This window comes from Schistocerca serialis, chromosome 10 (assembly GCF_023864345.2).
Source record: "Schistocerca serialis cubense isolate TAMUIC-IGC-003099 chromosome 10, iqSchSeri2.2, whole genome shotgun sequence".
NCBI lineage: Eukaryota > Metazoa > Arthropoda > Insecta > Orthoptera > Acrididae > Schistocerca > Schistocerca serialis.
Window position 1 is genome coordinate 248,827,152 of NC_064647.1, and position 27,530 is coordinate 248,854,681.

Genomic DNA, 27,530 nt, shown 5'->3' on the forward strand with positions numbered 1-27,530 from the left:
CAAACTGACATCCGCCACCTGAACAACGCAGAGCATTCGTGTTTGCATTTAGCATTCTGGCAGTTACACCGCTTATTCATGTACGAGCAGAGAAAGCGAGAGATGAGCACATTTTCAATGATTCATCTCGCTCTTACATTAACCTGTAGTCTTGCAATGTTAATAACTTAAATATATTACCTAGACAAACGTATTCCCAAAATTTCATTACTGTACATTAATTATTTTCTGGTGTTGCGTTTTTTTTCCTGTCAGTGAAAATTCACGGCTGTGGTACTCCATTTGAAGAAACAGAACGATAACAATACTAATACACTACTGGCCATTAAAATTGCTACACCAAGAAGAAATGCAGATGATAAACGAGTATTCATTGGATAAATATATTATACTAGAACTGACATGTGATTACATTTCCACGCAATTTGGGTGCATAGATCCTGAGAAATCAGTACCCGGAACAACCACCTCTGGCCGTAATAACGGCCTCGACACGACTGGGCATTGAGTCAAACAGAGCTTGAATGGCATGTACAGGTACAGCTGCCCATGCAGCTTCAACACGATACCACAGTTCATCAAGAGTAGTGACTGGCGTATTGTGACGAGCCAGTTGCTCGGCCACCATTGATCAGACGTTTTCAATTGGTGGGAGATCTGGAGAATGTGCTGGCCAGGGCAGCAGTCGAACATTTTCTGTATCCAGAAAGGCCCGTACAGCACCTGCAACATGCGGTCGTGCATTATCCTGCTGAAATGTAGGGTTTCGCAGGGATCGAATGAAGGGTAGAGACACGGATCGTAACACATCTGAAATGTAACGTCCACTGTTCAAAGTGCCGTCAATGCGAACAAGAGGTGACCGAGACGTGTAACCAATGACACCCCATACCATCACGCCGGGTGATACGCCAGAGGAACAGTTCCTTGACACGTGTACTGCGGGACGGAGACAAGCTGGCGGCGGCCTCGGGGAACATTTATGTAGGCATCCGTAGGTCCAGCGAACCTCGTGCAAGACACCGTGACGGCCAAGGAGCATCGTACATTGGTTCCAGACCACGTACACCACATAATGATGATCACGTTTCCCACAGGCACTGGCATTCTTCAGCAAGATAACGCGCCAGCTCACAAGGCCAGTACTCTGATGGAGTGGTTCGAAGCGCACACTGACGAGTTGCAGTTGATGTGCTTGCCCCACAAAAAGCGGGATCTGAAGCAGATCGAAAATATGTGTGGTATGTGACTGAATGTGTCGTCGGAGTTCATCGCCCGCCTCCACGGAAGTTACGGGAACTGGGTGACCTGTGTGTGTGCAGGTGTGTGGCCGACTCCCTGCAGCGAACTGCCAAGGCCCCAGTACTTCCATGCCGCGATGTGTCGCCTGTGTTATCGGTGCGAAAATGGACATACAGGCTATAAGGTGGGTGGCCACAGAGTTTGGCTAGTCAGTGTACAGGGCCGCTGCCTACTCACACAGTCTTGCGCAGTACATAAGCGGACGAGCTGTTGCTGACAAACGTAATACACTACTGCCCATTAAAATTCCTACACCACAAACATGGCGTGCTACAGACGAGAAATTTAACACACAGGAACAAGATGCTGTGATATGCAAATGATTAGCTTTTCAGAGAATTCACACAAGGTTGGCGTCGGTGGTGACACCTACAACGTGCTGACATGAGGAAAGTTTCCAACCGTTTTCTCATACACAAACACCAGTTGACCGGCGTTGCCTGGTGAAACGTTGTTGTGACGCCTCGTGTAAGGAGGAGAAATGCGTACCATCACGTTCCCGACTTTGATAAAGGTCGGATTGTAGCCTATCGCGATTGCGCTTTATCGTATCGCGGCATTGCTGCTCGCGTTGGTCGAGATCCTATTACTGTTAGCAGAATATGCAATCGGTGGGTTCACGAGGGTAATACGGAACGCCGAGCTGGACCCCAACGGCCTCGTATCACTAGCAGTCGAGATGACAGCCATCCTGTCCGCATGGGTGTAACGAATCGTGCAGACGGGTGTAACGGATCGTGCAGCCACGTCTGGATCCCTGAGTCAACAGATGGGGACGTTTGCAAGACAACAACCATCTGCACGAACAGTTCGACGACGTTTGCAGCAGCATGGACTATCAGCTTGGAGACCATGGCTGCGGTTACCCTTGACGCTGCATCACAGACAGGACTGCCTGTGATGGTGTAAACGACGAACCTGGGTGCACGAATGGCAAAACGTCATTTCTTCGGATGAATCCAGGTTCTGTTTACAGCATCGTGATGGTCGCATCTGTGTTTGGAGACATCGCGGTGAACGCACATTGGAAGGGTGTATTCGTCATCCCCATACTGGCGTATCACCCGGCGTGATGGTATGGGGTGCTATTGGTTACACGTCTGGGTCACCTGTTGTTCGCATTGACGGCACTTTGAACAGTGGACGTCACATTTCCGATGTGTTACGACCCGTGGCTCTACCCTCCATTCGATCCCTGCGAAACCCTTCATTTCAGCAGGATAATGCACGACCGCATGTTGCAGGTCCAGTACGGGCCTTTCTGAACACAGAAAATGTTCGACTGCTGCTCTGGCCAGCACATTCTCCAGATCTCACCAATTGAAAACGTCTGGTCACAATACGCCAGTCACTACTGTGGTATCGTGTTGAAGCTGCATGGGCAGCTGTACTTGTACACGTCATCCAAGCTCTGTTTGACTCAATGCCCAGGCGTATGAAGGCCGTTATTACGGCCAGAGGTGGTTGTTCTGGGTACTGATTTCTCAAGATCTATGCACCCAAACTGCGTGAAAATGTAACCACATGTCAGTTCCAGTATAATATATTTGTCCAATGAATACCCGTTTATCATGTGCATTTCTTCTTGGTGTAGCAATTTTAATGGCCAGTAGTGTACAAGCGCAGCGTTCTGATCATAGTGGAAGCCTCCTAGTTCCTATATAAATTTAAACTGGTACGATTTGAGTATTTATGCCCTAAAATATTCCGTTTCTTTTTTATTTTGTTATATATCCCGTCACAGACTACAAAAGTTTACTATCCAGGTAATTAATTTCGGTCAACGATGACCATCTTCTGTTCCTCGTCTATTGTACAGCAAGAGCTGGGAGCAGCCCAGCGCGTCTTACGGCGCCCACTTTAAGCCGGACGAGAGTTTATCGAGTCCTAATCTGGCGCGGACCCCCTCGCGGAGTTGCAACCGCCACGGAAGTGCCACTGGCTGAGGTAGCCGGCGTCGTTCCGGCCGGTGGCGGCGACTCCATCATCAGCAAGCAGTCCAGTCCGTCTCTTCCCGCGCGATAAGGCCGGCTTTTATGCCTCGCTCATTCCGCCGGACGCGTCTGCCGTATATATCGGAGCGGGCAAAGTGACGGCGGCGAAAGATGCAACTGCGCTCTGGCTGTTTCGGCCTCGGAGGGACGTAAAACGAACGACGTCGTCAGGGATGAGAACGCTGATACAGCGCGCTGGACGCCTGCCGGCGGCGGGGAGTGGGCGCGCGCTCGTGTTTACGATCCGAGCGGTGTGCGCGGAACAATTGTGTTCCCTGCTCTCTTTGCAGTCGCCGTACTGCGGCATCACGCGGCGCTGCACAGTACTCTCTGGCCTCCATCTGAGGTCAGTTGCTCCGCTGGCTGCGATGAGAAGCGACGGTGGACAAGTGATTCGTTTCACATTGCTCGCTACTGCCCCACTTTCGGTACGGTAATACGGACAAGGAAAGATAAAAGCGACAGATATTGTGCGACCAGCTTGACAGCTCATGCATAGTAGATGCCTTTTCGAGTAAAATATATCGTATACTGAGGGTTCCGTACACTTAATAATGTGTATACAGTGAAGATCAAAAGAAACTGGTACAAAATAATAGTTCAAATGGCTCTGAGCACTATGCGACTTAACTTCTGAGGTCATCAGTCCCTTAGAACTTAGAACTACTTAAACCTAACTAACCTAAGGACACCACACACATCCATGCCCGAGGCAGGATTCGAACCTGCGACCTTGGCGGTCGCGCAGTTCCAGACTGAAGCACCCAGAACCGCTTGAAGAGTCCCCTGCTGACCTGCAGCGTCCATGGATTCATGAGGTTCACGTCCATCCGCTCGATACAATTCGAAACAAGGCTCGTCCGACCAGGCAACATGTTTCCAGCCATTAACAGTCGAATGTCGGTGTTGACGGGCCCAGGCGAGGCGTAAAGCTTTTTGTCGTGCAGTCATCAAGGGTACACGAGTGGGCCTACAGCTACGAAAGCCCATATCGATGATGTTTCGTTCAATGGTTGGCACCCCGACACTTGTTGATGGCCCAGCATTGAAATGTGCAGCAATTTTGTGAAAAGCTGCACTTCTGTCACATTCAACGATTCTCTTCAGTCGTTCGTCCCGCTGTTGCACGATCTTCTTCCGGGCGCAGCGATATCGGAGATTTGATGTTTCACCGTATTCCTGATATTCACGGTACACTCGGGAAATGGTCGTACGGGATACTCCCCACGTCATCGCTACCTCGGAGATGCTGTGTCCTATCGCTCGTGTGCCGACTATGACACCACGTTGAAACTCACTTAAATCTCGATGACCTGCCATTGTCTCATACAGACGTTGGCGACCGTAGTGCCGTTTTCTGCCAGTTTACATATCTCTATACCAGTTTCTTTGGCGTTTCAGCGTTTCCGGAAGTCGAGAATCACTACAATTTTTGCCCCGCCAGATATTGGTCGCCCGGATTTCAGAAGTTTCGAGAATACTTTAATTTCATGTTTGAAGTCAAATAGAAATTGCCAAAAGAAATATTTATTTTGTGTGATGTAATTACAAATTACTGATTTTCTGGTTTTTCTGCTTTAATTGTACTGTGTAACCTTGCTTCTTGCCAAATTAGTACCCTATAGGTTTTAATGAGAGACTTCGCGAGTATCAAAATAAGTGACGTGAAAGGCCGTCCCTTTCGACTGAATTCACTTAGAAGCTAAGGACCACAGACCTACCTTAGTATGTGACAAGTTTCATCTTCGACCCATCAACCCGTTCTTGAAAAAAGGGGTCTTAACAGATGGACGGGCGACCAATATCTGGCGGGGCAAAAATTGTAGTGATAAAATTATAAACTATCAATTTTCTAATTTTCTCCTTTGGCTGTATCGTGATACCTTGCTTGTTGCTAAATTTCATGATTCTAGGTCAAAGAAAAGTTCACTATAGGTTTTAATGAGTGAGTTCACATATATCAAAATATGACGGTATCTTTTGATAGCACTGACTTAGAAGCTTCAATTTTTTCACCGCCAAGGGATCGTATACCTTCGTAGGTGATATTAATTTTAGCTTGATACTTTTACTACCCGTTCCTGAGAAAAATAATTTTCGACAGTCAGAGAAACAGACGAATAACAAATTGATCCTATAAGCGTTCCGTTTTTACCGGTTAACGTACGAAGTCCTAAAAACAAAAAACAAAAAAAAATTACTGTGTGCAGATTCCGTCCGCATCGTAGATTTTTCGTGAAAACGTAGGGTTAACATCATAAAAAGCTGTTTCGTATTAATATACAATTTATTTACTTGCCTGTTTAATAAAATGGTTACCCATAGTAGTATAATGCTTCCATAATGCTGTCGTCGGACAGTGTGTGGCCGATGGGCCAGCTGCACGTAATAGCTTTGCGCCGTTTTTTCATTTCCTTTTCGACGCTCACGTAGCTGCCGCTGAACTGCACTTTTTAGGACTTTTTGCTTTCATTTAGAAATGGACTTTCCTCTAACTTGCATTTTCTATAATTCCGAGCATGTTTGAAAGTCGTATGACACCTATTTAATTATTTTGAAATATTCAGTTTACTAACGAATTTGGGGACAAGTGAAGTTTGTGGCACAACTTGACTAGAAGAAGGGATCAGTTGGTAGGACATGTTTTGTGTCAGGAAGTCGTTTCTGAAAGTATTTGTATGGAGTGTAGCCATGTATGGAAGTGAAACATGGATGATAAATAGTTTGGACAAGAAGAGAATAGAAGCTTTCGAAATGTGGTGCTACAGAAGAATGCTGAAGATTAGTTGGGTAGATCACATAACTAATGAGGAGGTATTGAATAGAATTGGGGAGAAGAGACGTTTGTGGCACAACTTGACTAGAAGAAGGGACCGGTTGGTAGGACATGCTCTGAGGCATCAAGGGATCACCAAATAAGTACTGGAGGGCAGTGTGGACGGTAAAAATCATAGAGGGATACCAAGAGATGAATACACTAAGCAGATTCAGGAGGATGTAGGTTGCAGTAAGTACTGGGAGATGAAGCAGCTTGCACAGGATAGAGTAGCATGGAGAGCTGCATCAAACCAGTCTCAGGACTGAAGACAACAACAACAACGAATTTCACGTATATTCCGGTGAATATGTTTACTATTATCTCACTTTGCGTCCTAGCGGTAGTTCAAATGGCTCTAAGCACTAAGGAACTTAACATCTGAGGTCACCAGTCCCCAATACTTAGAACTACTTAAACCTAACTATCCTAACACACGTCCATGCCCGAGGCAGGATTCGAACCTGCGGCCGTAGCAGGAGCGCGGTTCCGGCCTAAAGCGCCTAGAACCGCTCAGCCACAGCGGCCGGTTCCTAGTAATGGTCTACAAGCTCTTTGCAGTGACACACGTACCGGTCCACAAGCTCTTTGCAGTGACACACGTAACAATCTCCTAGCTAAATGTGTTCCGACGCTATGGCAGTTTGTAACTTTACACTAAGGCAATACGTAAGCATTTCGTGCATGCGGCTACACTGGTACGATGACGTCACTAGTCAAACACATACTGCGCGACGAACACGTGCACACATAAACGTCTCTCAGTTGTGGGCTCCACCATTGTTTACTCATTATTAGTGTCGCAGTTATTAACGATTCGAATCTAACCGTCTTCTGTCACACAAGAAAGTTCGACCGGCGAGCGAATAGAAGTTTTGACGTCGACAAGGCTACAGTGAATCGAAAAACGGGTGATATAGAATACGCACAAGAAGCGAGAGAGAAAAATAAGGAAGAGAATAACAGAGAGGTGCTAGGATTCGAAACGGTGCGTAAGTCAGGGATGGAGTCATTCTCGTCTGTTATTCACCCTGCATATTGCAAAAGCAATGAAGCAAATAAAAGTAGAATTTTAAACGTGGGATTGAAGTTTTGGGTGAAATGACGTCAGTGATAAGATTTGCTGATCAAACCTGATCCATAGAATCGGTTGTATTGCAGAATGACACTATGCCAGGTTTGGAATATGTTTTCGTAGTGTGGTAGTAAAAAAGTACAATGCTCTTACGCTTTTAAAAATTAAAAGCTGGAGGAGCCACAACAAACTTCCGACATTATATAAGGAGAAAACATACGCAATGTCCCTTGGAACAGAAGGTAAATTTGGTCGATATATCTATATTTTAATATTATCCATATATTGCAGCTTCAAACGTGACTGTATTCAGTACACTGCAAAAATCGCCTGCAGTCATAAATTTTAATGTTTAATTAAACAGTCGATGCATTTCGGGCTCTGTGGGTCCACCATCAGGTTTAATTTGTCTTCATACACGATTTATGTTTTCTCTTGAATGAGATGAAATGGGCCGGCCACAGTGGCCGAGTGGTTCTAGGCGTTTCAGTCTGGAACCACGCGTCCCCTACGGTCGTAGGTTCGAATCCTGCCTCGGGCATGGATTGTGTAATGTCCTTAGGTTAATTAGGTTTACATCTTCAACTTTTTTAGTCCTGTCTTCCTCAGTTGCGTGTAATATTACGCTATATTGATAATTTTTACTTATGGACCGTCTGATAGCAACTGAATAAAACACAATTTAAGTGTCATACGCGTTTCGCCTTTATTTTCTGCAAGGCATAATCAGTGGCAGGTTGCGTGGACAGTTTCTTACATATTACGCTCCTGTTGCATTTTTGGTGTTCTTCTTCTTATGAATGCCAATTTGCGGTTTTTTCCCACATTCCACAGCACTATGAACTGAACGCTTGGGATAATAACTTAATCCTTACATTTGTGGTTGCTTCAGGCATTGAAACAAGCGTTCAGTTCATGTAATACTGGGATAATAACTTAATCCTTACATTTGTGGTTGCTTGAGGTAGAGAATCTAATACAATCCAAAAGTGACGATGCAGGGAAGTCATCAGCTTGTGATCTGTCCCTGTCGATGTCGCTACGCTCTTCTCTTTCACGTGCAGCACCTTTCCTGGAGAGAACGAGACCAATTTCGGCCACAGTCTCAACGCCACATCGATCAAGATCCGCCCTCCTTCCCCTTCATTACAATTTTTTAATCTCTGTTCGGAATCTGTGTTTATTGCTGGGAAATAGTAACAATAAAAAACCGAAATCGGTTATTTCATAAACCTGTTGTTTTGAGTGGTTTTTAACAGCTAGGTTAAAGTAAAGACGAAAATGTGGTATAACCGAAAGCCGGTTGATTCAGCGACAACCGCCGTCTCTAGTTGACACTTTGACAATTCACGCCGGTCTCAGAATGCCGCACTTTGTCAGCCTGTTTCTAGAGGAGGAGGAGGAGGAGGAGGGGGGGGGGGGGGAAGAGGAGGAGAAGATTAGTGTTTGAAGTCCCGACGTCATTAGAGACGGAGCACAAACTCGGATTAGGGAAGGATGGAGGAGGAAAGCGGCCGTGCCTTTTCGACGGAACCGTCCCGGCATTTGCCTTAAGAAATTTAGAGAAATCACGCACAACCCAAAACAGGATGGCCGGACGCGAGTTTGAACCGTCGTCCTCCCGAATGCGAGTCCACAGTGTGCTAACCGCTGCACCACTTCGCTTGATAAACCCGTTTCTGCTCACAAGGGAACCTCCCCATCGCACCCCTCTCAGATTTAGTTATAAGTTGGCACAGTGGATAGGCCTTGAAACACTGAACACAGATCAATCGAGAGAACAGGAAGAAGTTGTGTGGAACTATGAAAAAATGAGCAAAATATACAAACTGAGTAGTCCATGCGAAAGATAGGAAAAATCAACGATAGCGTGAGTTCAGAAGTGCCGTGGTCCCGTGGTTAGCGTGAGCATCTGCGGAACGAGAGGTCCTTAGTTCAAGTCTTCCCTCGAGTGAAAAGTTTCATTTCTTTATTTTCGCAAAGTTATGATCTGTCCGTTCGTTCATTGACGTCTCTGTTCACTGTAATAAGTTTAGTGTCTGTGTTTTGCGACCGCTATATTTGCTGGATTCATATTGCCCACGGACTACATCTCACGTATTTAATGCTCTCTCGTCCAAAGTAGCGAACAGTCAACTGCCAGCCAGGGAGCCTCGTTAGCAGGAATAATCTCTCTTCCGTGCGCTGTAGTGGACTGTCGTCGTGTGTTTCGATGTTTGTTTAGGTGTAATGTCCCCATACTACGGCGCAGTTACCTCGCATCGGACGGACGGACGGACGGACAGAAAATAATTGTCTGAAAATAAAAAATTAAACTTTTCACTCGAGGGGAGTCTTGAACCAAGGACCTCTCGCTTCGCAGCTGCTCACTCTAACCACGTGACCACGGTGCTCCTGCAGTAACACTGTCCTAATGTTACCTATCTTCCGTATGGACTACTCAGTTTGTATATTTTGCTCATTTTTTTCATAGTTCCACACTTCTTCTTCCTGTTTTCTCGATTGATCTGTGTTCAGTTTTTCGAGGCCTATCCACTGTGCCAACTTATAACTAATTCTGAGGGGGCTGCGATGGGGAGGTTCCCTTGTCAGAGCAACACGCAGACGAGGATCTTGCTGGTGGAGCATTAGCTCGAGTGCTCGGCGCCTACTTTTTTTTTCCTTCCAGTGCGCCCCCATTCTTGTTCGCACAGCTCCTGGGGGCGTTAGTCTGCATGAAGGAGAAGCTACGACTGCCGACCGACTGTTCGTTCCCCTAACGGGAGCAGCAGCTGGAATTTCGCGGACAAATTCACGGGCGGGGGTTGGGGGTGGGGGGCGGGAAGAGAAGGAGAAAACGCCCCCGCGTGTAGGGCAGCGACGCTGAGTGACGGCACCAGTTTTCCACTCTGCTACGGCAGGGGGGGGGGGGCGGGAGGGGGGGGGGACGCTGTCTGTTGCCGCCTCCTCTGCATAGAGAGCGCCGCTCTGTTTTATGCCGCCTGCTCTGCTTTAACCTGCCAGCTACTGCAGGCAGGGGGCTCTTACTTCCGGACCGCTCGCACGAAATGGTGCAGAATAGTTGAGAGAGAGAGAGAGAGAGAGAGAGAGAGAGAGAGAGAGGGCGGGAAGGGTGGGGGAGAGAGGGATATTAAATGGAAGACGAGAGACAGACAAAAAAAAATCTCCTTCGTAACAAATTTTACTGCGTGACACCCGGTTAGCAGTGGTACGCGTACTGGGGCTCCACTAAAGTGGAGGCGCTACGGAACAGCCGACGGCGAAGGGCGTCCCCCTCGACAGAGGAACAGTTGGGAAGTTCTCTGCAAGCGGTTCTATCAAGCCCCTCCCTACCACTTCCACATCTACACCTTTATACCCTGGAAACCACTGCGAAACGAGTTGTAGAACGTACGTTCCACTGTCCCATTAATCGGGAATTCTTCCCGTTCCCATCACATATAGAGAGCGTGAAGAATGGTTGTCTGAATGCTTCCGTACGTGCTGTGATTAATCCAATCTAGTCCTGACGATCGCTATGGGATCGATATGCAGAGGACAGTTGTAAATTCGATAGTCGTTATTTAGAATCTGTTCTTGAAACTTTGTAACTAGGGTTTCTCGTGATAGTTGTAAGGTGGCATCATTTTGAGCCACATTACAACTACCACTCCGGAAAGAAGACCCTTTAATTGTATAAACATCGAGACAGGAAACCATTAACGATACTGACATCGGCTAGGGATTTTAATTCGTAGCAGAATATCTGCACGTTGGGCGATAGTGAAGTGGACGGAGACGGGAGGCTGGCAGGAGAACGGGAAAGACACGAGCGTGGCAGGCAGGCCTGAGAGCTGAAGACAACAGCGCCCGTAAGCTGCTCTGGAAACCCCAGGCTGGTGGACCGCGGCTTAGCGGCAGCCACGTGGCCGAGGACAAGGAGAAGAAGACGCGGGGGCTCGCCCGCAAAACGCGTGGCGGCGTGTAGGTGGTTTTCCCAACGGCCGGAGCGGAAGCTTCTGGAACAGTCTGCAAACTTCTAGAAGCTTCGGTCGGTTGCAACAGTGAGATTAGTCGGCGCTCGGAAACGAACGTATTCCAGCAACATGATTGGCCACGCACATTAAAGGGGGGAAGAAAAAAGAACAGGAGCTACGAAAAAGCGTAGCAACTGTGAAACACTTGTTCCTGGGGCGTCGAGGAGAGAGGTTGGTCCTGGCGAGGTGTGCGACCTCGTTACTGGGACAGAGGACTCGTAGCGAGAGCCTGAGGATGGTCTGGTGTTCCACGGCAGCCGTGGAGGTGCCCACGGAAGCTTTTGGTGAAGTACAATTCATGTTATCTCGCCGAGGCGAGAACCTTTGCAGCGATAAGCGTTAGATCACTGTAGTGGTCGTACACTCGCAACGGCGGTTAGGGAAGTAAAGTAAATTGCTGATCACGTCTCTATGCTGAGGCTTCACGTTGCTAGTCGCCAGTGTAGTTCTAAATCTAATTGCAATTGCCATAGCCGATGTCAGTATTCCGCGCTTGAATTAACGCGATTATATATCAGAGGACAGTGCCAGACAGAGCGATTACCAAATGTGAATAGGCAGAACCATAATGTTGCTCGTACTGTGTAATCGTGTATAGAGTACATTGCAGAGGAGTAAAGCATTTAACACTACTGAGTATATCATTTCATAGCTAGTACTTTCCTTTGTCATTTTATCATCTCCTTATTTGTGTATTTCATGTTTGCAGCCACCTGGTGGAGGCAGTGTTTGTAGGTCACCACATCTGAAAATTCTAGCATATACTGAGAATATGGTTAGAAACCAACCAGATTTGCATACGACTAGTTGACGTCACATACAGAGCAGAGGATAAGCTTAACCCTTCTGGACAGCATATAAGTGTCCGGGAGACAAATTAGCGTTATAAAATCCGTTGTGCAAAATTTTCACTTATACGTTCGGTTCACAGGCTTACCCATCAGCAGAAAAGAGCCAAACAGAAGCGGTAGCTTACATAGTTCGCGTCTTCAACTGTCTGCCAGTTCAGTTCTTTCAGCATCTCCGTTGCCACTCTCTACGGGTCACACAATCGTGTGACCATTCGTGCTCCTCTTCTTTGTATACGTTAAACATCCGCTGCCAACCCTGTCTGCTATGGGCCCCACACACTTCAGCAGTATTCGAGGGTGGCTCGCACGAGCGCTTTGTAAGGAATATCTTTCGTAGGCTGACTGCTTTTCTCTAGTAGTCTATCAATGTTCCGATGTCTGGCACCTGTTTTACCTACGGCTGAGCCTATGTGATCTTTCCATTTCATATCGATGCAAATTCTTACACCACAGCAGTAGTGTAGGTCACCTGGTTCTGGCAGTGAGTCATTGATATTGCTGTCATAGGATACTAAGTTTATCATTTCGTGAAGTGCAGGGTATTACTGTACAATTTTACTTTTCTGATGATTTAAAGAAAGTTGCCAAGCATTACACGACTTTGAAATCTTACCGAGATATGACTGGATATTTGAGCAACTTTATTACACTGTACACCATTACAGACCGCTGCGTCATCTGCGAAAAGTTTGTGATTACTATTAGGATTGTCTGGAAGGTCGTGAATGTACATTATGAACAGGGACGGTCCCAACATGCTTCTCTTGGACATTCACAAATTTCGCTGGATACCCCACACGATCGACGGTTGATAGTAACCGTATGTGCGATAGTGAGTCACATGCTGTTTGGAAATCGAGACATACTGCACCTATGTGGCTGCCTTGATGCGTCAGTTTCAGTGTGTCATTTGAGAAAAGTGCGAATTGGGTTCCACGTGATCTACGTTTTCGGAAACCGTGCTGGTTATCATGGGGAAGGTCGTTCCGGTCATTCTGTTCGAGATGCCGCGTTATGTCTGAGCTCAGAATATGTTCTAAGAGCCTGCAACAAATTGGTGCAAACCATACTGGACAGTAGTTTCGTGGATCACTTCTCCTACCCTTCTTGTAGACAAGCGTGACGTGTGCTTTCTTCCAACTACTAAGCACCGTTCTTTGCTTGACGGATAAGTGTGAACTGTGGAGCTGTCATGCAGATGTAGGTGAAGGCGAGCGTCAGTGATGGGATTAGTCTCATTTCCTTATGACTGGGAAAGGGTTTTGTAGCACGTGTTTCACAATGATAAAGAACTCAGAGTGGTTGGACGACTTCCCAAGGAGACTCGTGCCACTTGTGACACAGCACGTCTCGCTTATTTACTGTACTTCTTTACGTTTTATTCTGTTAAAAGCATTCTGGTCATGACAAGCAATGTCAGTCGGCACACGAAAGAATTTTTTCTCCTTCTAGCAGCAGTATATAGTAGGTCGCTGAACCAACGAAAGATATCAAGTGACTGGAAAAAAGCGTAGCTCACGTCTGTTTTCCACAGGACATGTAATCTCCGACGTTAATCTGTTGCAGAATTATGGAACATGTACGAGTATTGTGACTCAGAGAGAACTCAGCACGTCGCTCTTAACGCAAGAAAATCGAAGGACTTCTGACGTGACACACTAAAAGCTTTGGATCAAGGCACTCAGATAGGTGCAGTATTTCTTGATTTCCGAAAAGCATTTGACTCACTACCGCACCTGCGCTTATTGTGAAAAATATGGTCATATGTGGTATCAAGTGAAATTGGTGAGTGGACTGAGGACTTTTTGGTAGGGAGGATACAGCAAGTTATCTTGGATGGACAGTCGTCATCAGATGTAAGGATAACTTCATGTGTGTCCCAGGGATGGGTGGCGGGACGCTTTGAGTTCATGTTATATATTAATGACGTTTCAGACAATATTAACAGTAGCCTCAGGCTTTATGCAGATGATGCAGTTATCTTTGATGAAGTACTATCTCAAAGAAGCTGCATAAATATTCAGTCAGATCTTGATCACGTTTCAAATATGTGCAAAGGTTGGCAACTTACTTTAACTGTTCAGAAATGTGAAACTGTGCTCTCACAAAACGAAAAAACATAGTATCTTATGACTATAATGTCAATGAATCACTCTTGGAATGGGTCAACTCGCACAAATACCTGGGTGTAACACTGTGGGGACATGAAATTGAATGATCACGTAGGTTCAGTTGTGGGTGGAATACTGGGGAAGTGCAGTCCGTCTACAAAGGAGATTTGTTATTAACAATCCGAACGAATTCAAAAGTAATAGTAGTGTACATGGCTACAACACTAGGAGAAAGGATGATCTTCACTACTCAAGGTTAAATCTAACTTTGGCTCAGAAGGGGATAAATTATGCTGCCACAAAAGTCTTGGGTCAGTTACCTAATAGCATCAGAAGTCTGGCAGATAGTCATATAGCATTTAAAAGGAAATTGAAAGAATTTTTTAATGGCAACTCCTTCTACTCATTAGATGAATGTTTGGATATAGTAAGTGGGTAATTTCCCCAACCCCCACAAAAAAATTAAAAATATTAAGTGTCATGTAATATTTTTGAAATATAATATCTTGTATAGATACCTTTTATTAACATGATACGTTCCACATCATTACGAAGTGTGGTATTCGTGATCTATGGAACAAGTACTAATCTAATCTAATCTGTTGCTTATACATCACCCCTGCGACCGATACTAGAATTGTGGGACCCATGCGAACTTGGACTAATGGGGAATACTGAATGTATACAGAGAAGGGCAACGCGAATGGTCACAGGTTTGCTTGCCTGTGGAAGAGTGTTACAGTGACGCTGAAGAAACTGAAGCAAATTCTTGAAGATGGACTTAAACTGCACAGAGAAAGTCTAGTAACAAAGCTTCAAGAACCGGCTTTAAATGATGAATCTAGCTATGTAGTACAATACCCTACCTATCGCCCAGACATGGATCATGAGGATAAAATTAGAATAATCACTGCACGAACAGAAGACTTCAATCATTTTTCCCGCGCTCCATACGTGAACGGAACGGGAAGAAACCCTAATAACTGGTACAATGGGATGTACGCTCTGCCACGCACCTCACGGTGGTTTGCAGGATATAGATACAGATGTAGATGATGGGGAAAATGTTTTTGCCTCTGCTGACATGAAAATGTACGGGCGACCCTGTATTGACAGATCAGTCAAAAAATGTTGGTCCCACAATACGTTTACCGGAAACGGCACACCAAACATCAATTTTCTCATTGTGTAGTGGACACTAGAATATCATGTGAGGACTACACGCCATGCAATACCTGGTATCCTGCAAATGAACTTGGTCCGATAAACGAAGCCGTGCCTAGTCTGACATGGAACACTGCATCGGGTCTATCTGCCTTCCAACAACGCCTGTCGAGAAGCCAGTTGCAATAATGAATATGTTTTGGTGTGTCTGCCTCCTCTATTTGTTGCACACAATTGTAACGCACTAAGGTTTCAATTTCGATTCATAAATAACTTTACGATGTGTACTTAACAGATTGTTGGGATAAGTTGTGTACCGGTACTTTTTTTTTTTTTTTTTTTTTTTTTTTTTTTTTGGCAATGGCTTTTGGAGTCTTAGCGGAATGTTGCCTCTTTTGACACTTTTTTATTAGGTCCCTTTCTTCTCTATTGCCTGTTCATCACTGATTTTGTAATTGATTTTAAACTAGCTTACCAGTGAGCTGGACACTTCAAACTTTCAACTTAACTCAGAAGTGGATGACAATGCAATATTAACTCGCTGTCTTGTCTGGTGTGTGGCGAAGGGTGTTTAATGTAGCACTGCTATTTACCACGTTTTCCTGTTCCATACGCGAACGGTTCGCAGGAAGAGCCATCGTGTGAGCTGAAACCTTTCTAATATTTACGTTCAAGCTCTTTTCCCGTGATATACGCAAGAGGAAGCAATAAATTGGTTAACTCAGGTGAAGAGAAACCGAAATTAACCTGAAGTTTTCCATATGTATCTGCTGTAATATCAAAATATCTGAAAAAGATTAAAAAGTAGACAATGATTACATAAATAAAATTTGTTTGATGTAATACATTTTTAAACCGGGCTGAAAAGTGTAAAATTAATTTTTCCTATCCCCACTCACAGATTCCTAACCCTGTAAAGACAGTCTGAAAATTTTTATTTGTGATTTTTTTTAATGGCTATGACAATACTTTTAACACTTCTACTCCTTTTTAAAAAGGTGTTATATTAAAAAGTTCTTTACTTAAATAATTAATTCGTTTTGCATCTGAAACCTGAACTCTTTTCGGGGGTATTGGCATTCGTAAATTTTTCTACAAACATTTGACGTGTTTCTTGAAGTGATTCAAAACGAATTTATGGTTTAAGCACAGTTTTCTCCCCCTGGATTGAATATGGCACCTTACACAACCACAACGCTGTTCACAATGGTAAACTACAATAAAATGTATATTGCTCTGACCCGTAACATCTGACGAACGGCAGCTGTGAATTAGTAATAACATACACATCCGCTATACACGCTAGTTGTACAGAGTCCTTCACATATAGTATCTGCTTGTGGTTTCGTTACGGGTTCGGTTTTATGTTACCCTTTCTCTATTACTGAAGACAGCGATGGCCCTGTACCATTCCCTTGGATTAAGCGCGTTTTTAACTTCACATGTGTACATTTCTTACAGTATGTGCAAGACGTTTCAGTTTCCAGTTTCGACATAAAGATGATTCACTCCAAGGAACTATTGGCTCACTCTCTCGAAATACGGGGCGTATTGTAACTGTTTTTTAAATGAACACACCGCCATTTGACTGTATCGTTGTCTATTTAATTATAACCCAGGTTTTGGCCTTTCATGCCATATTCAGTTGAATGATTTTATATCATTAGCATATATTGCAGGACATCAAGCTCAAAATTGGCCATAAATTACTAGAAATGTTGGCTCCCCACGAAATTCCAGATGTAAATTCACCATCTTGTAAAAAGGTCAGTAAATAACAATCGGAGCACGTCATATTTAATAAAAACAAGTTGCTGTGATGTCACAAAATTTTTTGCGACCAGTCCTTCACGGTAGTCGAATGCAGTCCCTGGATCGGGTGTCGTTTAGCAGCCCTAACCCGACAACGGTGCACATCCGACTTAGGGCTATCTGGAAACTTTAGCACGGTTCAACATTACCTACGCTACAAGATGGAGTTATCAGTCATTCTTTTGCATCCGGTATCCCATGTAAGGTGTCGGTGCGGTGAACGGGAGCTGAATTGCTGTCATTCATTAAAACTTCAGAGAGAAGAGCCACAAATTTGTAAAACAAGATAACAGTTAAATAAAAACCTTTTTTCGCTGGAACACTAATTTTGGGTGACAAATGATTAATAACACACATATGATTTTGTGTTTCCCTTTTACTTTGCTTTCTTCCTATTTTCCCACTTCAAACAATCAGATATTACTCCACTCGCCGTAGTAGCTTCGACCCTACCGAACATAATCCAAGGAGGTACAGAGATCAGAAGCGTACCGATTGGTTGTTTGGTTGCTTGCTCTGGGGGAGGGGGCCTAACAGCGAGGTCATCGGTCCCAGTGGACTAGAAAAGATGGGGAAGGAAGTCGGCCGTGCCCCTTCAAAGGAACCATCCTGGCATTTGCCTAAAGGGATTTAGGGAAATCACGGAAAACCTAAATGAAGGTGGCCGGACGCGGGTTTGAACCGTCGCCCTCCCGAATGCAAGTCCAGTGTGATAACCACCGCGCCACCTCGCTCGGTAGTAAACTTACTGCTTAACGTTGTTCTCAACAACACGTCATAACTGTGTTTGTTCAGAAGTCGCGCAGCGTGCTGCTAATGCACTGCGTCATTTGGGACCTGGTGACCCGTGTAATACGTGCGCCGGACGGCTGGTGAATTACGGGCTGCAGCCACACAACGTTCCCGACAACCACCGCCATCTTCTAAGTTGTTTTAACATCACACAAGCAGAAGTACATCTACATCTATATCTACATACATACTCTGCAATCCACCATACGGTGCATGGCGGAGGGTACCTCGTACCACAACTAGAATCTTCTCTCCCTGTTCCACTCCCAAACAGAACGAGGGAAAAATGACTGCCTATATGCCTCTGTACGAGCCCTAATATCTCTTATCTTATCTTTGTGGTTTTTCCGCGAAAAATAAGTTGGCGGCAGTAAAATTATACTGCAGTCAGCCTCAAATGCTGGTTCTCTAAATTTCCTCAATAGCGATTCACGAAAAGAACGCCTCCTTTGCTCCAGAGACTCCCACCCGGATTCCTGAAGCATTTCCGTAACACTCGCGTGATGATCAAATCTACCAGTAACAAATCTAGCAGCCCGCCTCTGAATTGCTTCTATGTCCTCCCCCAATCCGACCTGATAGGGATCCCAAACGCTCGAGCAGTACTCAAGAATAGGTCGTGTTAGTGATTTATAAGCGGTCTCCTTTACAGATGAACCACATCTTCCCAAAATTTTACCAATGAACCGAAGACGACTATCCGCCTTCCCCACAACTGCCATTACATGCTTGTCCCATTTCATATCGCTCTGCAATGTTACGCCCAAATATTTAATCGACGTGACTGTGTCAAGCGCTACACTACTAATGGAGTATTCAAACATTACGGGATTCTTTTCCTTATTCATCTGCATTAATTTAAATTTATCTACATTTAGAGTTAGCTGCCATTCATTACACCAATCACGAATCCTGTCCAAGTCATCTTGTATCCTCCTACAGTCACTCAACGACGAGACCTTCCCGTACACCACAGCATTATCAGCAAACAGCCGCACATTGCTATGCGCCCTATCCAAAAGATCATTTATGTAGATAGAAAACAACAGCGGACCTACCACACTTCCCTGGTGCACTCCAGATGATACCCTCACCTCCTATGAACACTCACCATCGAGGACAACGTACTGGGTTCTATTACTTAAGAAGTCTTCGAGCCACTCACATATTTGGGAACCCATCCCATATGGCATTCGTCTGATACCCTTCATCCATGGTTCGCAAGATATCATGTGAAAAGAGGGCGAGTTGCGTTTCGCAGGTGCGATGCTTTCTAAAGCCGTGCTGATGCATGGACAGCAGCTTCTCTGCCTGAAGGAAATTCATTATATTAGAACTGAGCATATGTTCGAGAATCCTGCAACAAACCGATGTTAAGGTGCAGTCCAGCTTCCACACCCTGTGCGCCACATTTTTTTCCCAGCATCGTGGTGGCATGAATGTTTGAACAGGCTCTTCACAGTGCATCTCGGAATTAACCCAATAGCGTCCATATTATTTTTTCGTTAATTTCTTTAACATTTCTTACTTTTACCTTGCTTAAGACATTAGAAAAGAAGCATTTAAATTGGAAAGTAATTTTTACCTTCCTGGTTTTCATGTAATCTACTGTACCATGTACTGGGTGTACAAGTGCAGATATTGTACTTTAATATTTAGCCACTTCAGTGTGTCAGCTGTTTTTTTTCTCTGCACCTAACTCTTCCTGCAAACACGGCACATAATTTAAAGCCTGACATTTTCTGCACGGTCGTAATTGCACGACTTAGTGGACTACGCCTGTCGGTATAGACTGACCGTTTTGCGTCCACACGTCCACACTTCAACACCTGACCGGCTTGCCCAGGGAATGGCTTGCTGTTGCCACATGTACTTGGAGGTATGAATCAACCTAAAAACATACTACTCGAAATAGCTATGATTATTACTCTGCACATTAAGTTAGTACTAATGTAACATTGTTCAGTCAATGTCCTCTGTCATCAGTAAAAATATCTGTACTCATATTGCCAAGTCCCTGTATGCTGCACTTTTAACAGGAAATCGTACATTTGTATGAATTACGTTCTGCTGCCAGTGATTAATAAGAAAAATACAAAATGTGTAATGATAAGTGCAACAAAAGTAAGAACAACCATACAGCTAGAACAACAAAATATAGAACATGTTAATGCTTTCAGATATCTGGGAAGCATAATTAAGGAAGCATCAGATGTAATGAGGAGATGAGAACACGTACAGAAATTGCCAAAAAGGCATTTAATAAGAACAGGAGGCTTCTATGTGGGTGAACGGCGGGAGGAGACTGGCAAAGTGCTTTATATGGAGTACAGTATTATACAGAGCTAAGACATGGACACTGGGGAAAGAGGAAGGAAGAAGAATAGAAGGATTTGACGTGCGGGTTTGGAGGAGGATGGAAAGGATAAAATGGGTAGAGAAAATGAAAAATGAGGAGGAGCTGAGAAGAGTGGGGGGTGGTGGGGGGTGGGGGGAGATTGAGAAATTTTAAAGATAATCAGGAAGAAGAAATAAAGTTGGCTTGGACATTGAATGAAAAGAGATTGCTTACTGATGGATGGTATGGAGCGAATGGTGAATGGTAGAAGAAGAAGATGCAGAAGATATCAGAGGGCGGATAGTGTAATTAAAGGAAACAGTTATGAGAAAATGAAGATGCTAGCAAATGACAGGAGTGCATGGAAAGCTACATGTGAAGACCTGCCCTAGGGCAGAACACATGATGATGATGATGATGATGATGATGATGATGATGATGATGAATATGACACAGCCTTGGACAGTGATGGTCTTCCACAATCTTGGTATCGTTATTTAAGGATTGTTGAACATATGTTCTTCCATTCCTATGTTAGTAGTTTTAAGAATCAAATCATGGATTCATACTCTATGTAACAATGAAATTATTTTATCATTCAGGCTCAAGAACAGCAAATAGTTCCCCAGCACACCAACGGTCACATGCTATTTATTTAAATGTATGAAACATTATTTGTATCGTAACGACACATATTAGATTTTCAGCGTTACATAAAGGTAACGCTAAATACAAATGAGAGCATTTTGATGATTCTACCCATCATCCTATTATGCCTATTGCTGTTTTAATGTGGTATTATTCTGGATGCACTGGGACTGCGAGAGAAAATAGTATGTCCCAAAATTCCCCCTTTCCAAAGAAGGAAATGAAAAAAAAGAGGTACATTCTGCCACACAAAAGGAAAATTATGTGTTTCTGTGAAAACGGCGTGACAACTGCATTATTTGGGAAGTATCTTGTTCCTTTGTAGCTCCTTGACCCTCCATTCTGATAGAATACAACAAGCACATCGGTGGAATTGATCGAATGAGTCAATTTGTGAATCAGTACAAGATAAATATCTGTAACAGGAAATGGTACTGAACTGTTTTCTGTTAGTTATTGGATGTCACAGTACACAATTCCTGGATACTCTAGCAAAAAAATGGAAAACTATGTCTCTTCTAAATTTTCGAAGAGAAATTATGCAGTCATACTTGACGAACTATATGAAGCCACCAAATGGGGTTGGTTGAATCCCATACTGTACTGTAGGAGATGAAGTTGAGTTTGATGCAACGAAGCACCAGATTCTGAAAGTACACGAACACAAAAGATGATGATGTGTTGGACTAAATTGTAAGACATCAGCACCTACCTAATAGAAGAAATGTAATGCACGACTAAACGTTGAATATTTTGCGTTTTATCACGTCAAGTAATTTGTTATTTTATTTTTTGATTTGTCATTTGTACTCATGTACAGTTTCTTTGCTTCAGAACAATAACGTGTAACATTCCCATATTGTGCAGAAACTGACATAACGTCCTTGCAGATATCAGCAATCACTGGCAGCAGAACGTAATTCATACAAATGTACGATTTCCTGTTAAAAGTGCAGCATACAGGGACTTGGCAATATGAGTACAGATATTTTTACTGATGACAGAGGACATTGACTGAACAATGTTACATTAGTACTAACTTAATGTGCAGAGTAATAATCATAGCTATTTCGAGTAGTATGTTTTTAGGTTGATTCATACCTCCAAGTACATGTGGCAACAGCAAGCCATTCCCTGGGCAAGCCGGTCAGGTGTTGAAGTGTGGACGTGTGGACGCAAAACGGTCAGTCTATACCGACAGGCGTAGTCCACTAAGTCGTGCAATTACGACCGTGCAGAAAATGTCAGGTTTTAAATTATGTGCCGTGTTTGCAGGAAGAGTTAGGTGCAAAGAAAAAAAACAGCTGACACACTGAAGTGGCTAAATATTAAAGTACAATATCTGCACTTGTACACCCAGTACATGATCTTTTAAGATCTCTGCCATGTCACACGCAGCATTAATGTAGCGCTCGGCGTTGATGGGTTGAGAGAGCCGGTTCTCTGACTCTCTGCACAGCTGTTCACCTCCATCACGTCTTTTGTTGCAGACAAGTCCAAGGACGCCATCAGCCGCACCATGGTGTCCCAGGTGAGCATAGCCATGGGGCCCATGGTTCCACACAGGAACGACAGGAACGACGAGCTGCCGGAAGTGTTCGAAGAGCCGTGACGTCACACGCCTGCCTGACGTCGGCAACAATCGCACCGCTCGAGCGCCACGTGACCGGGGCAACAATGGGAAGCCGCCGGAACCGGCGTACACCACTCACTGCATCCCTTCTCAACACTTTGAAGCGTGCGGGCGTCCGGTACAAAATCTGAAAGTGGACTTAACGTCGGTAAAGAGTCGGACTGCCAAAGAGTTTATCTGTTACCAAAGATATAAACGTTTAATACTGGAGCTTATTGTTGATTTCAGATTATTTTCAAAGTGACAAAGACAAAGAAAGTGATTCTTCAGCTGGGTAGTAAACCACTACCTTCGGACAGTAACAGCAGACTCGTTGTACGAAAATTTTCACAGGCTATCTTACCATTTTCCTACACCACTACGTCCTCTGCTGTATTACAGATGTTTTTAATTACTTCCTTTCACTACGTCAGTGTACTAGATAACAGTTCACAACGAAGACTAACCACGCCATACATTTCCATAGTAGCAACTGTACTGCGTATTCTACAAACACTGTCATCCAAGAAATCTGTTCACTCTAATATTTGTAATTACTTCGAACGTGTACTTGCTGTGAAAATTGCTCATTGACTTTGTGCATCAAATATACGTGTACTGCGAATTCCAAATGGGAGAAAATCGTGTGTTTGATGGAGCGAAAATTAGTAGTATTTCAAGAGGTACCAAAGATGTAAATACTTACCTTTTTAGAACTAGAACTTACACGTGATTGGGTCACTTTATAATAGAAAATCGCATTGATAAAGAGATAAAGAGAGCATTTCCATGCTAACAGCGGAAGGCTTCTTGTAGGTCAGTGCTGAAGTTTCCACACACTCGCAGTTTCATATGAGGTACCGCGGTATGATTCTCATTAGGTGTCCTGCCATTCCTTGAGCGTGCTGGAAATATGTTTACAACAGAGCAGAGAAAGAACTAGTAGTTAAATTCTAGTTCTCTGCTCATATGTCTTCCACGGTTCTACCACAGGAATACCAGATACACTGTACATCACAAATACGAAAAGCTGCAGAGCATACGCCACCTCCTGCTAATTACCTATGATATTTCCTCATAGATTATACACACGAATTTAAGACTGTATAAAATGTGTACCTGGTCAAATATAGACGTTTGGCAATTTTGTATAAAAAGAACAACCATTGTTTCTTGGTGAATTACCAACCAAATATTTTCTGTAAACAGTGTTCCACAGATTTTTAAACATCTTAAGAAAGCAGCAATAAACTGCTGCAAGGATGTATTCTTTACTGTCGAGAGTACTTTTGATCCGAATGTCACCCACAGTCGACGAAGGCTGTCAGAGATTGATGCACTGATAACTTCCGTCGACTGAACGTGATCTTTTGGTCGACACAAGTCTCAACTATAAAGAACATATTCTCAAAGCAGCTGTGCGTGTTTAATAATGACATATTTATTTCAAATACTAATGAGTACATATAAACACTTCACTTGCTGATGTGGTTTAGTTAAGGCTGTTACTTTTGGTTTTTCTAGTTTTTTCCAGGCAAAAACAAAGATTAGCTAAGTGGTCACTGACTAGGTATCAGAACATTCCTTCATGACAGTCTAGACACGAAGGCATCGGATTGATAACAGAGTCATGATATTCGATTCCACGTAGATCATTGTCTCAACTGGAGCTTGTGACAGGTGATAAGATGTATTGTATTGTATTGTATTGTATGGAACTGGGGGCCGAGAAATGACGGAGAGGCTTCGTCCCCGCCGTAGCCCTCAGTGGATCACAAACCCGCAGCAGGCTACAGCAGTCAACTCACCCCACCGCCGCCCCACACCGCTCACACCACACGAGCGTAACCCCAATGTTTGCGTAGTAGAGTAATGATGGTGTATGCGTACGTGGAGAAAGTGTTTGCGCAGCAATCGCATGACATAGCGTAACTGAGGCGGAATGAGGGGAACCAGCCTGCATTCGCCGCGGCAGATGGAAAACCGCCTTAAAAACCATCTACAGACTGGCTGGTTCACCGGACCTCCACACAAATCCACCGGGCAGATTCGTGCCGGGGACCGGCACGCCTTCCCACCCGGAAAGCAGAGTGTTAGACCGCACGGCTAACCGGGTGGACGATAAGATGTTAGTCGTAAGATATTAAACATACATTTTCACTGCTTTAATGCCTTAGAAAACATTTCACAATACAGCTGAGACTAGACCACTCCCATAAAAATTGCTTCTTCCAATATACAGTTTCTACCAGCCATTGCTCTCTCAATATTTAATTATTGGCTATCTCCATTTGAACTTCTGAGCCGTTATCAGTGGCCCGTGAGTTTCTTGGCCGACGGCTGCGTTATAGTTCTAATCTATGCCTAAACTGGATATCCAACTCAGCTGTTTAACCAGCCAAAGACCCTCACACCACGAAGTGCCACTAGAATGCAAAACAAAATACGTTCCCATTCTGTGCCAACATACTCCTATGACACCGCGTGTTTCAGATTTCTGCAGAATAACACGATGGACTGTTTCAGGACTAGCGCAAAAGAACGGTGATAATTCTGCTGTGCCAGTTCAAAAATTTGCCTGCAATTCAGACGTTGGCAGTACGATCAGAAAATTGATTCTGCTTTATTTGACTTGTTTCTTACCCACACATTTCACTGTCGTGCAGAAGAACGCCACGAGATGCAGCACACATCCCTAAATTATTTACTATATTATCGAAACCTTTAAATACGTATAACTCGTAAAAACGTGTGTTACAAGCAATGCAGAACAAAGTTGACATCGTTTTTTCAGACATGCCACCACTAACAAGTGCTACGAACAAAGGATATACTTATAAAATATAAACTGATATTAAAATGTGGAATGCCACTTACACCTCAGTCGAAAATTAAGTACATATTAAAATACTTGGTAACTGACGTCACGCATTGACTACTAAAAACTATGTTGCCAGTCAGTGCCATAGAATAGATGTACTCCAAAAGTTAATGTATTTCCTTAAACTGGTCATGAAATTCTGAATTTTCAGAAAAATTATCAGTACTTATAGACGTTACATGTATCTATTTTGACAACGCAGATACATGTGTAGGGTGACACATTTCGGGAACATTGTTACGAATGCTTATCAGTTTCCTGCAGGATATACATAGTCATGACGCAAAGCGTACGAATTATAGTTGGCACATTAAATCTCCATGTATTTCTTTAAACGCACTGAAACTATAAATATTAATAACTCAATCAATTATCAAGAAATAACGATATCTTTAGCAAAACTTACCATCTGCAGGAACAAAACCACGAGATTGTAAAATTTGTAGCAAACGCTAAGAAAATAATCATTCTGGTTATATACATCTCTTCAAAAGAAATATTGCAATATCCTGCAGATCTGACAATGCCTGCTTCGATATTTTTGTAGTCCACGACATAAGTTTTATAACCTGAAACGGATAAATAATCCTTAAACACGTACACATCGATGGAAATTTTTTCTCCGACAACAACATGACGGAAGATGCAAAGCACAAAATGCAGAAAGACCGAGGAATTTCAGTGCTGGAAGACAGAATTCTGCATCCAGATAGTACAGAGAGCACTGAATATGAGTGAACGTATCCTCAAGACTTCTACTAGAGTCCACAGTAGGATCTTCGACGATATGTTTACTCCAAGAGTCCTTGGTGGGAGCTTTGAGAATGAGTTCAATCTTAACATACTCTGACGCACACATCTGCCAAGAAGCATTTTGGGCTAGTGATAACGTCTGAAAAGACGAAACGTAAAGAACTAATAAATACAAATTGTGTGAGCACTGACTGGTATAAAGTATAGAGACTAAGTTAATGAGCTCACCAATCCCCCCCCCCTCCCCCCAACAACAACGGAAGTATCAATCTAATGCCTAGCTGTATTGCTCTCCACATTCTAGTTCTCATATCCACTTAAGGCTATAGGCATCATCAGATGGTTTATACACTCTACACAACGACTCTTCAAAATACTGTACAAGTACAAAGTTTTATTACTATACAATGTATTCAAACCTTCTAATAACAACTTTACCAAAAGTCTAAACTGAAAATGATACTATATGTTTGAATCGAAACTGAAACACGCAATCAAAAATACAATAATTATATTTCTTAGCATACTATTATAATAAACGATATGGGCAGTACTACTGATTAACCATACAAATATTCTAAAATTATTACTTTTCTATGTTTATTACCTTAAATTACAATGCTGAGAGTTATTTTCCATTACAATTTTATCATATCTTAGAAAAGAATAATGTATCCGTAGGAATGTCACACAAACCGCATTGGTAATTTTCTGGGACATGGCTGACTAGAACAAAATATACTGTAACAGTGCGAAATTCCCAGTCACATATACCTGAAGCGACTTCCTACCAAAACTTGTTAGAATAACAAAGATCTTGCACTCAAAACAACAACTAAAGTGTTCAGAACATTACTTACAGAAACAGGAGATTCTTAGCAACGACTGTCGCCACTTGAGTTTGAGCGCAGACAAAGGCAATGAAACATAGCCAAGTTACCATTAAAGGGAGAACTCGTTCTCAAAGTTGGCAGCACTAGAGAATATGAGCATCCCAGTCGCCAGATACGTGAGCCCGTTGAGTGGTCATGAGAGAGGGAGGGAGGGAGGGAGGGAGAGAGAAACAGCCGAGGACGTAAACGTCGCTCCAGAATGAGATACATCTCGATAATCCGCCAGTAGAATGCCCCTGAGGAGTTCAGTGTTCCCCCTACAACCCATTCCAAGCCTACGCCACTAGGCGCTTCTGTCATTTCATCAGCATTTGCAGATTACGACTGTGTCATCATATATATTGGTCAGCCATCAATATAGGAGTAATAATTCTCCGTTAACGTCTTTCAGGGTAGAAAAGTAACGAAGAACAGACCAAGGTTACTTCGTCCCATAATTGTACTCCATATCACAATAAGAGTACATGCTAAAT

The 27,530-nt window shown here is 43.6% G+C and overlaps 1 protein-coding gene across 1 annotated transcript in view; it reads left to right on the top strand.

Moving 5' to 3' along the window:
- LOC126425031 (G-protein coupled receptor moody-like) overlaps nt 1-24,238 on the top strand; it is a 184,609-nt gene extending 160,371 nt beyond the window's left edge. The window contains exon 8 of the mRNA XM_050087939.1: nt 22,409-24,238. Coding sequence (XP_049943896.1) covers nt 22,409-22,530 — 122 coding nt within the window. The 3' untranslated portion in view covers nt 22,531-24,238. The remainder of the gene's footprint in view (nt 1-22,408) is intronic.
- The last annotated feature ends 3,292 nt before the right edge of the window (nt 24,239-27,530 follow it).